Here is an 11,924-nt window from a genome sequence, read left to right on the forward strand (position 1 = left end):
AGAAAGAAAAGCACACAGAAATCCAAGCCAAGCCAGTGTCTGGTGGTTAAAAACTAAGCAGCCTTTTTTATTCGCCCAGTGCCGATCGGTAGATATGGATTAGGCTAGCGCTGAGCAGGGAAAGGTTAATGTGTCGCCTCCACTCCCCTACTCGCTGGTGGCCCTGTGGGGCCTAAGAGCCACTTAACCTTTCCCGGAAGAAAGCCGCTCGGTGGCAGGGGTGGCTGCCGGATGGGCCTCATCAATCACACGTCGAAGTCACGGCCACGTCGCATCCGCGTCGGGCGGAGAGAGAGAGAAGCCAAGGCCCCACACAGTCACGGCACAGCAAGGGGCCGAGTCAACAGTTTCTGACCGTATCGTCGAAATATGACGTGCCCTTTAGCGCCCGTTGTCATTTAGTCACTCCGTGTATGAAGACGCTCTTGCATTATTAGCATGCACACATGGTCGTTCGGGCAGGCGTTTAACATGCAGATGCTGTGCCTTACTCAGGAAACACAGGCGTACAGTACACACACGCCTGTTGCTACACAGCAAATGAAACTCTTGATTTTAAATCACATGTGGAAGTTGACAACATCCTTACATACATGCATGCATACACGGACGATAAGGTCAAAGGCTAAATAATTCTAGATAAGACGATAAGGTCAAACCAAGTTTCTGTGTTCTTTGAAAAGGGAAAAAATGATGCCAACATTTATTTGTGGAAGGAGAATGTGATATGAATTTTGTATGAAGAATAGGAAGTTCAGACGAGATTGTCAGAGAAACCAATATGATTGACTTGGAACAGTCAAAGATATAATTCTCATGTCATATTACAAGGCATTGTCTTACAGTGTATGAAGAATAGAAAGGCAATCTGTGACGGATTAATTGTCGGGACTGTGAACATGCCAGAGAGGATTTTTTTAAGCCTTCTCATATGACAAGTTCCATCGTCCCCACAGCAGAGTATTCGTAAATAGCAAGGCTCATCCGTAATGTGACTGACAGACAGATGAGTAATCTTCAAGATAACAGTCTTTAGACCCGGGCAGGGTCTAGCGCAGCACAATTACTGACATCCATCTTCCGCTGTCTAAGAAACTATTGCAATGTCATCTCGACCTACAAGTATTTCAAACTGTAGACCTAGAGTGTAGCATTGCCTTGACTGGAGGAAATCCAAGGCCCTCTAATTTCAAGGTTATGATGAACCGAGAACTCGGCCGAAGAAGAAATGTTGACAGGGACAACAGGCTCTCTTCCCCAGCTGCCTACTTTGACCTCAATGCCGACCTTGACCCAAATTCAACCTGAAATTGAACTAGGTCAAGTTGAGCAAAGTTAATCCTTTACTGCATAACGTGGCTTTGAGGCAACAAATTACATTTTGACTCCCAGACTGGCTCTTTAAAAAATATATGTCAATTATTTTTTTCAAAACTAACACCTGAGACATCTCTGTCCAATCAAATGATGATTTGAATTGGGTTTGGGCTTTTGTGTGAGGATGGGACAGCACTCTCTGGAGGCCAGGCCGCATGTTACACATGCCCACCGATTGGTAAAATTGTATTTACCGTACTTTTTAACATGTTTAAATTGAATAACTTTCTAATATGTCCATGTGCAGAAATATACAGGGAAGCTTTGTGGGTTGTTTTAATACTTGATTTTATTTATATGTTAAAACTTTATATTTTTGTTTGTTGCCTCAGGGCAACACTGTGCAGTTAGGCCAACTTTTTTCGGCCATATAATGCATTTGAATTTGTATAGGGAATTGTTTTTGTATGCATAAATGATCAGTCAATGTTTTACTTGCAATATTGTATACAGGACATGGATATTGATCGATGATCAGGAACCCCAAAGCACCCCAAAACCCCAAAAATGAGGTCATCCTCATCATGAACTACAAAATGAGATGCTGCCAGTCACCACAAATCCCCCATCAGAGGAACCTTGTTTTGACCTTTATGGTGACTTTGACCTTGACCCAAAGGTCATCTAGAGGTCATTGTCAATCTTTCCAGGGAAAAAAGATCCCTTCAGCCGTTTTAATGTAGTTCCAACAACACCCATGGGCAGAAAAAGAGACAGACAAACAAATCCAACAACAATACCCAGTTTGTCTCTTGAGGGGGAGGGCCGAGGAGGAGACTCTGAAATCCCACAACTCAGCTCTAGACTGGAGCTCCCATTCTCCAGACTATGATGAAATGAGAACTGCCTCACTCTCTCCACTCTCCACTCTCCGTCATCAACTGGAGCCTCTGATTGAACCACAGCCTTCTCTTGGCCTCCAGTAGCAGTGGTGGAGGAGCTGCAGAGGACTGAGAAATCCCTCTGGTGAAGGAAGGAAGGCGTCCCTCTTGACAGTCACACCAGGGACACAGAGAACAGTCAAGACTGATGCACATTAATATTCATTAGGTTTTTTTCACCCTTCTCTTTCTCTTTTTCCCTCAAATCCGCTCCCTCCCTCTTTTTTTTCATGCAACGCTTGATTGACAAAACACATCAACACAAACAAATTAGGAACTCGTCACGAAAAAATGAGTCCCAATTTGAGGGATATAAATAAATAAGCAACTTCTCCGGCAGCCTGTGTATGGTGATAGTGGAGACGGCTTTATCCTCTCCAACCAAATGTGGGAGTGGGATGTGTGTGTGTGTGTGTGGGGGGGGGGTACAATGACATGATGTGCGCAGCTTTAAATGTCATGCTCAAAATAAAATTACACCGGCTTAAAAATGGGGCATCATCATGTACAGTGTGGTGAATATTTGTGGATTTGTGGTGTGTGTTTGTGTGTGTGTGTGTGTGTGTGTGTGTGTGTGTGTGTGTGTGTGTGTGTGTGTGTGTGTGTGTGTGTGTGTGTGTGTGTGTGTGTGTGTGTGTGTGTGTGTGTGTGTGTGTGTGTGTGTGTGTGTGTGTGTGTGTGTGCACGCGAGTGCAAGTGCAAGTGCAAGTGCAAGTGCGCGTGCGTGCGTGGGTTGCTGTGCATGTGTTTGTATGCAAGTTTAAAAATATGTGCACATGTTTGTCTGCACATCAACCCTCATAGGCTGTGCGGCCAGCCCACCGATCATTTCCATATTAGCTATATTTACACACATCCATGTTTCTGTTTATATGACTCATGTACCCATGTAATGACCAACCTAAGCCAAACTTGTCAAGACTGGACAGATATCTGCCAAACAACCAACTGTATGAGGCAAATATCCAAGTCTCCAAGAACTCTGAGCAAATCTTTCCAGTCTACATATTCATCTACACCCCCACATAGGCTGCCATCTACACCCATGGCATTAAAGGGACACTGTGCAGGAAATGGTCAAAAAAGGTACTGCAACTATGCTGCTCATTGAAACTGGGTTGCCTATTTCCAAATTTGATCTTTTTATGAAAGTTTACTAAGAAATAAACTAGTATGGCCCAAGTACAGTGAGTTTTACAGCTAAAAATGGCCATTTCTGGAAATTCAAAATGGCAGACCATGGAGAAGTGTGAAAGTATGAAAAGTGCAAATTTTCCAGTCATAATGAATACTTACAATTTCATGGTGGTGGTAAATATTCATGAAAAAGGTAACATTAGTGAATGGGTAGCATGCATTCTGGAAATAAACAACTAAAAATCTCACACAGTGTCCCTTTAACCCTATCCAAAGTGCCCGCACCAACTTTGATGTCGTATAATTCCTTAACGACTTAAGCTATGACTACGAAACTTGGTGACTTTTCCTAAAATTTAGTTGGCTACTGTTTAGTACCAAAAGATTATTTTGATCATTTTTGGCGTTGCCATGGCAACGGTCTTCTGACAGGTATGTCTGACCGAAAATCACTGATCTAACTCTCATCATTGTTCCTTTTTCATATTTTTTTTGTTATTTCCATTAGCATCAGACAGCTTTGTGAGTATTAAAGTGGTCTGAAGCATATAATCATTAAAAGTTAAGTCCATTACCTAAATTTTGATGGACAATACATTATGGCGAGATTTTGGGCATTATAATCAGATGATGTCATAATGACGTCATAATACCAGATAATGACACAAAAATTATGTCATTCATAGATGTCTATATGTAGATCATCTCCCTAAAGTTTAGTGGTCATACCGCATTCCGTTCATGAGTTATGAGCCGGGGTCAAAAGAGCCCCCCCCCCAGGCCCAGGAATGCCAAAAAAGCCCAGTCTGAATAGGGTTAAGATCTATTCTCCAGACTATGCATGTGGGTGGAAAAAAAAGTCCAAGGGCACATTTCAACACGCATGTATAAATGCATGACCCCGTCATGGTGTTGAGCCCCTTTTTTGTACCCATTGTGTTCATTAGGTGCCTGGCGTCCAGGGAGGTCGTTATGGGGCCCTCAATTTAATGGGCTGCGTAAATCCCAGCTACACTTGATTCCTGCTCATGCCTCTCTCAGAAGTGCCATAAAAGACACAGGCACCTGGATAGATTGCAGAGGGAAAAAACAAGTGCAGTATAGTTTTGGGTGTTGGGTGTAACTCCCAGAGATGGGAAGACATAGGCACCTGGAGAAATTCCATGAAGAAAAAAAACACTTACTCTAGGGTTGCATGTTTGGTACACCTCTCAAAGATTTAAAGGATTCCAGAATGAGAGGGAAAAAAGACTGTACATGCATTCCTGAGGTGGAAGGATTTACATTATAGGGTTGCGATGAGTACAGCAGAACAGCTTTGGGGAATGCCCCAACTTATTTTACTTCATTCGTCAGGAAAAACAGCTATATGAATACAGGGAGTCTCTGAAACACTTGATCTGAGTCGAATACAGTGTTGACTGCAGAGAAATAACTACAGTAACTCACACACCCTACATCAAGTGTTAGCAAGAGTTTACTCATGACAACCCACATGAAACAATGAGAAAATGAGTTGCATTAGGCACAGTTTCTAAACCGAGACCAATTGCTCACTGTGGACACCAAGCAAAATGGACAAACGCTATTCCAGCTTCAAAAATGGCGGTATGTTTTGGTATCCAAATGCTGGCTTTCAAAACATTCAGAAACTAAGGCTTTGCTGTGTCACCGTGTTAAATCTTCTCTTCCAAACAACTCCAGCTCAGTCCGACATGTTTACATCCGTTTGCTCACGCTCGTTAACCATGGGGGAAAAAAATTAAGCAAATTAATGAATAATCTCCATTTCAGCCCATCACAGATTACTGTCAAGTCCCGAGCTCTCTCTTGGAGTAAACAGCGCAGTGCAACCCTGACATTTTATCCCTCTTGACAGAGAGACGAGAGACGGCTGCTGCTTTTTTGCCGGACGCATCTTTCGTTTGCCAGCACCATGCCAAGTCAGAGTCGGCAGCGGCGGTTTGGTTTTTCGGGGGGAGGGAGAAAGAGAGGGGGGGTGTTTTTTGGTGATGCGACCGGAACGAGGACAGGCTAATGGGCTTGGGTTTGCGGAGTAATCTTTCGCCCGCTCAGATCCGGACATCGGATGGATGGGAAATGGTGAGCGGCAGATTTGTAAACAGAGGATCAGAGAAGGGGGGCTTTCATGTCCACAAATCCTCTGGCAAGATGGCACTGACTTAATCGCCAGAGGCCCTGGCTGACTGCCGTCTTGCAGAGTGGGAAGAAACAGGAGAGGAAACAGAAGAGGAGAGGAGAGGGAAGAGAGGATAGGAGAGGAAACGGAAGAGGAGAGAGGACGGGGAAAGTTCAAAGTCACCACAGGGTTAGTAACACAGACCCACACACACAGCAAAAAGCCTAGACTTTAATTGACCCCCATAGTGTTGGTTTGAACTCTTCATAGATTTTCATAGTATTTACACTCTCTTCAGAGTTCAATTAATATGTTGTTTCAAAATATGAAATAGCATGTCTTCTGGAAATCAGAAAATGTTAAAATTGCACTTTGGAAAGTCAACATTCTCACCCAAAATGTTAAACCCTTAACTCTTCACACTACAGTTTCAACTCACCTGACCTCTCATACACCAAGTTTGTCCTATTCCTATCTCCAAGGCAACTCAGGCCACTTTGTGTTGATCCTGACTAACGACCATAACCATGTTGCCATTTATGGCAATGCATTGCCTTAATGGCACTGAAAACCTTTCCGAATTGCATTACTGAAGGGCATACTCTCTTTCCCTCGTATCTCGAAACTCATCAGCAGATCTATACATTCTACACATGTACCGTCTTCCTGTAAACCCCATTAATTCAGCGCCTGCCTCATTGGAACATATATTCCACATATGTCATGCACGTAGAATACATCCACCAGCATAGAGCAGAGAGCATAATGGCTTTAATGTAGCATTAAATGGTATAGATCGCAGATAGTTCCAAAGACTCTTCACCAAGCCCACAGGCTTTAAGTCCCAGCAGAGCAGCAGAGAGAACTTTTCCCTCTTCTTTTTCCTTTTTCTTTAAACAGATGGCGGGGATACACAGAGAGTCGGTGGGTACTGAGGGGAAAAAATGGCCACTGGGGTATTTTTCCTCCATTATCGGGATGTAATGACTGTATCTGTGTCCTCCTCCCACTTCGCTGTGTAATCTCTGAATCTAGCGCAGTTCTGGGACGAGGTTTGCCTACAGGGAACAGGCTTTGGCTGATCACAACATCAATGGGCCAACTCCGACTCGAAAAAAAAGAGAGGTGGATGGGATGGTAGTGTGGTGGAGAGTGTGGTGGGGTTTGGCGGTTGGTGTTGGTGACGGTGGGGGGGCTTTTGGGTCTAGATGAGAGAAGAGAGAGGCTATGCCGAAAAGCAAGGCAGCCATTTTCGACCAAAAGTGGGCAGTTGTTGCCATGGTGAGGCCAGGCAGAATGAGATTGAGAGGGCTGGAGTGGGATGTGGTAGACTAATGGACGGAAAGAGAGGGAGAGAGAGAGGGAGGGAGGGAGAGAGAGAGAGAAAGAGGGAGAGAGAGAGAAAGAGGGAGAAAGAAAGAAAGAGTGAGTGTGTCCAGTCCTGCTTCTCAAACAAAAGACAGAACACCGCACTTCCACAAGTGATATTACAGGAACAGCCGTCACAAGTCGACCGAGCCCTGGCTTTCTTTTTAGCGTTATGACATACATGCAAGTCTTGTCAAAAGCAGTTTGACGAACACAGCCCATACACATTTAGAGGGGGAGCATTACCGAAATAGCCCACATGATTCAAACCTAACTACAAAAGCTGTCTTTTCCATCCATGTCCTTCCTCATCCACTTCATCATTATGGAGGACCGGGAAATTGATAGCAAGGCGGCACAAAACAAGAACGAACAAAGCTGGTTGGGTTGTCGGGATAAAGAAAGACCATGAGACCATGAGGAGAGAAAAAGGGAAACATCTCCCAGTCTGCTGTCTCCTATTGTTTTGACTGATGGAAATAGCCTTCTAAGTCCCGCACAATGGATAAATTCTGCAGTGTTCATTTAACACTTAGAGAGTTGATTAGACATTATTTGGACTTAAATGAACTCTTTAAGTGTTGAATTAACACCACAACATTTACTGTGTAGCAGGCAGCAGCTGCCCATTCAAATACTGTGATCGGGCCTGTTCTGCTATCCTCCTTGTCTCACTCAGTCACAAGACTAACGAGAACAAAATGTCTCGCAACATCCCTTAAAAGGGGATCCAAGACAATCACAGCCTGCCTCCTCTCCTGTTCTGATGGGGAGGGAATGTGATGATGGGGAGGGAAAGTCACACCCATGTGTTCCCAATTCACAACTCTTGTTTTTTCTGTTTGTTTTTTTTCTGCCATGGTGAAAAAATAAGTCACTTCACAGCTTTGTAATTATATCACGGTCGAGAGCTTGTGTATCAAGATACATTAACGTTGGTCATGGAAGGACGACAAGCAGGCTATTGGTAAAGTGAAAGCGTTTGGTGTAAAAGTCTGGAAGTGTTTACTTTTGTTTCTTTTCAAAAGCCATATGACTTGCCTTTGGCTGGGTCAAGTCACATTTTGTTGGATGTCTGCTTGGATGCTTAAAAGTGCCGTTGAAGTTCTCCAACAGTCCACCATAATACCAGGTTCCTTCTCCAAGGTGTGTGTGTGTGTGTGTGTGTGTGTGTGTGTGTGTGTGTGTGTGTGTGTGTGTGTGTGTGTGTGTGTGTGTGTGTGTGTGTGTGTGTGTGTGTGTGTGTGTGTGTGTGCGTGTGTGCGTGCGTGCGTGCGTGCGTAAACGTCCATTTCTCGGCTGGTTCTAAGGGGCTTTGGAATGAGAGCTGAAAGCCGCCTAGCCCTGATCCAGGATCAGTTTCCTTCATGGACAGATAACAATCAGGGGCCCTCGCGGTGGTGCTTTTGGCTGCACTGTGCACTAGTGGTGTGGATCGGCACTGCCCTCACGATCCGATTCGATCACGATTCGGGAGGTAGCGCTTGATTCGATTCGATTCGATGCTATGCGATCCGATCCGATTCAATTATACAATGCATTGCAATGCATTACATTTCTACTGAAAGCAAAGCAAATGTTTAATCAGATACTGAGCAACATTTACTGGCTGTTTTCTGTATCAGTCTGTATCAGTCTTGTAATGTTTTGAAGTGCTTTTATTTAATTTAACATTCATTTGCTCCCGAAATATCCATGGAAGTAATTGAAACTTTAAAAAAAATGCTGGATCGATTCTGGAACTTGCCGGATCGATTCTGGATCGTCCATGCCCCGCATTGGATTGGATCGCCGGATCGATCATTGTTGACACCACTACTGTGCACAGTTGTGCAGTGTTCACGGTGCTGAACAGGAAAGCCGACAGGGGGGAGGGACAAAGGCCTCAGTTGTCCCGGGCCCAGGTGGGAGAGGGCGTACCCACCAGAATGTGGTCCCTTATTACATTGTTTGTATTGAGTGGGGGGGGCCTTTGGAATGAGAGCTGAAAGCCCTGATCCAGGATCAGTTTCCTTCATGGACAGATAACAATCAGGGGCCCTCGAGGTGGTGCTTTTGGCTGCACTGTGCACAGTTGTGCAGTGTTCACGGTGCAAAACAGGGAAGCCTACAAGGGGGAGGACAAAGGCCTCAGTTGTCCCGGGCCCAGGTGGGAGAGGGCGCACCCACCAGAATGTGGTCCCTTATTACATTGTATGTATTGAGTGTGTGTGTGTGTGTGTTGGGGGGGTGGGGGGCTTTTCAGAAGATTTTGTCCTAGGCCCAGTAAAAACCTATCTACATCCCTGGTGCACAGCGCTGGAAATAACCAGCCTCAGTATGGTAAAACGAACCCAGCGGGAGCCACTCTCTTCAGACATCAAACGCGGCACGGTGGCAGTGTAGACGTATCCGTATCCGTATCGCCTTGCCTGGCCCACCACAAGTGTGTATGTGTCTTCCTGTCAGCCACCCAGTCGTCACGGCGGACGCCCCGCTGTCAGTCAAGTGGCCATTGCAGACACACGAGACATCAGTCAATCTGTCCATCCCTTCAGACCCCGGGAAGACAGCCATCTTACGGCGCTGGTTGCCCTTTGTTCATTCCCAATGAGCCACCGCTCTGTGTGTGTGTGTGTGTGTGTGTGTGTGTGTGTGTGTGTGTGTGTGTGTGCATGTGCGTGCGTGTGTGTGTGTGTGCATTAATATTAAAGACCAGAGGGCAAGGTATGCATATGTTTAGTGTCAACACAGTGAGCCAATGCATCACACTTCAGGATGTGTCGGCATGCAGCCAGACATAAAACTGTTGCGTTTACACATCATCAAAAGGTACACAAGGGCATGGCACCGTACAGCAAGATAAGCTGATTCTTCATCGTGACTCTGCCCCAACACAGACCAAATAACATGGGCTGTACTGACCCTGGAAAAAAAGAGCCTCATTGATCTTGCTCTTTGCCAAACCAGAACGGACATTTTAATGTTGAGCCATTTTCCGCTGGCCGTTGTCGTGATCCCAGGCATGCAAGCAAGCAGGGACGCCGACAAGAGGGGGCAGGCATAAGGGTCAGTTGTCCTGAATCCAGGTAGATGAGGGGCCCAGAATCCCAAGAATCGCATCCCCATTACATTAAATGAATTGAGTCGATGAGGGCCTTTCAACTGACTTTGTCCCGGGCCCACCCCACAGATGTCAGCCGGCCCTGCATGCCGGCATCCGTGCCTTATGTACGACCACGCCGCTGTGCCAAGGTCATTTCCACCTGACTGTTCTCCCTGATTGGGTCTGGCTGCTGCCCCGTGTGGTCCGCTAGTTCTCCCAATCAGAACTGTCACGCCGTGGAAATGTCCCTAATGCGCTAGCCGTACGAGTCATCACCCGGGGCACCCCCCCTCCCTCGCATCTGGGTCCAATCTCTCTGAACAATCACCGCTCCCCAATCTAAATAATCAAAAACGGGATCAAGGCCACTACTGGAGGAGGCCAGTGGCATGAATAGAGAGGGGCAAATCAGAAATCATCAGGCGGACATTTGTGCATTTCGAAATGTCACGGCCGAACCAACCAGACCCAGTCTCTCTGCTACTATACTGCTCTCTCACTAACTCACACAATCTCTCTCTTTCTCTCTCTCTCTCTCTCTCTCTAACTCACACAATCTCTCTCTCTCTCTTTCTCTCTCTCTCACACTAACTCACACAATCTCTCTCTCTCTCTCTCTCTCTCTCTCTCTCTCTCTCTCTCTCTCTCTCTCTCTCCCTCTCTCCCTCTCTCTCTCCCTCTCTCAGACACATTCTCTACCTCTCTCTCTCTCTCTCTCTCTCTCTCTCTCTCTCTCTCTCTCTCTCTCTCTCTCTCTCTTGCTTGCTTGATCTTTTACTCCTCTCCCTCACCCAAATTTGCTTGCTTGATTGCTCTCTCTCTCTCTCTCTCTCTATGTCCAAGAGGACAGCTCAGTCCATCAAGGCCATTAATGTCCACTGATCTTCCAATGTGCCATCAACCTTGTCACTTTCGAACAGGCTCGCCTGTGCATACTATTAGCATTGTCATTTGCTAGCATATTAAACAGCCCCAGTTCCTGTAAAAAGAGGATAAATAACCGCACACTGCCTAGATTTGCTCCATGTTTTATTTTGGTGAACTACTATTCACAAATCTAAGTCTACCAGTGTGCTGTGACATCCGTTTTTTTTCTGGATTACTTATGACGGTGCATCACAAGGAGCTGGACATTGGTTGTGTTATAGAGACGTTATTCATTTTGACAGTGCCGATTGCAATTTCACTACCTTTCTGAATTTATTGCTTTGGGGATTTAGCATAGGTTGCTCTACGTAGTTTCAGAGCTTGGTTTATGGCTGTGCATTTGCGCCTTAACTGCAAGTGGATGAAACTATCTGCTACAGCTACAAGTACTATGATTTTGACAAATGATAAAGATCACAGGATGATGCTAGAAAATGCTAGCGCCATTGACAATAACTACACAGCTGTCAATGGTAACTAGGACTTTGTACAAAATGAATAATTGAATTACATTGATATAGCATCATTGAGACTTGGTGTGAAGTGAGTGTGTGAGTGACATCAAGAGAATGTGTGTGTGCGTGCACGTGCGTGAATTTGTGCGTGTGTGTTTGTGTTACATGTCAGTACAATGCACAGTGCATCCTGCTCTTTGCCAATAAATCCTACCTGAGCAGTCCAAACCTCTTCTTGGTCTTCTTGTCGGGGTCGTCCGATTTGCTCTTGCTCTTCTTCTCCTTCTTTTTCTTCTTCTTCTTCTTGCCCACCTCATCCAGGTCCTGGCGGGAGGAGCCGCTGTTCGCCGTCTCTCTGCCAGAGCTCTCGTCAGAGTCATCTGACAGGAACAGGAAATGGGAGAAGAAGACAAAGAAGAAGAGGATTTAATACCAACGCATGCTAAACGTTACATTACATGATTTTTAAAGTATTTTTTGGGGGGCTTTTCAGATGTTATTGTATTTTTTTGTGAGACAGGAAATTGGAGGATAGACAGGAAGTGAGCTGGGAG

General features: G+C 45.4%; 1 protein-coding gene across 1 annotated transcript in view; it reads right to left on the bottom strand.

The window, feature by feature from the left end:
- Positions 1 to 11,924, bottom strand: part of pard3ba (par-3 family cell polarity regulator beta a) — a 343,229-nt gene that overhangs the window by 99,491 nt on the left and 231,814 nt on the right. Inside the window, exon 18 of the mRNA XM_063211618.1 lies at positions 11,585 to 11,750. Coding sequence (XP_063067688.1) covers positions 11,585 to 11,750 — 166 coding nt within the window. The remainder of the gene's footprint in view (positions 1 to 11,584; positions 11,751 to 11,924) is intronic.

The sequence above is a fragment of the Engraulis encrasicolus genome, chromosome 12, assembly GCF_034702125.1.
Source record: "Engraulis encrasicolus isolate BLACKSEA-1 chromosome 12, IST_EnEncr_1.0, whole genome shotgun sequence".
Classification (NCBI taxonomy): domain Eukaryota; kingdom Metazoa; phylum Chordata; class Actinopteri; order Clupeiformes; family Engraulidae; genus Engraulis; species Engraulis encrasicolus.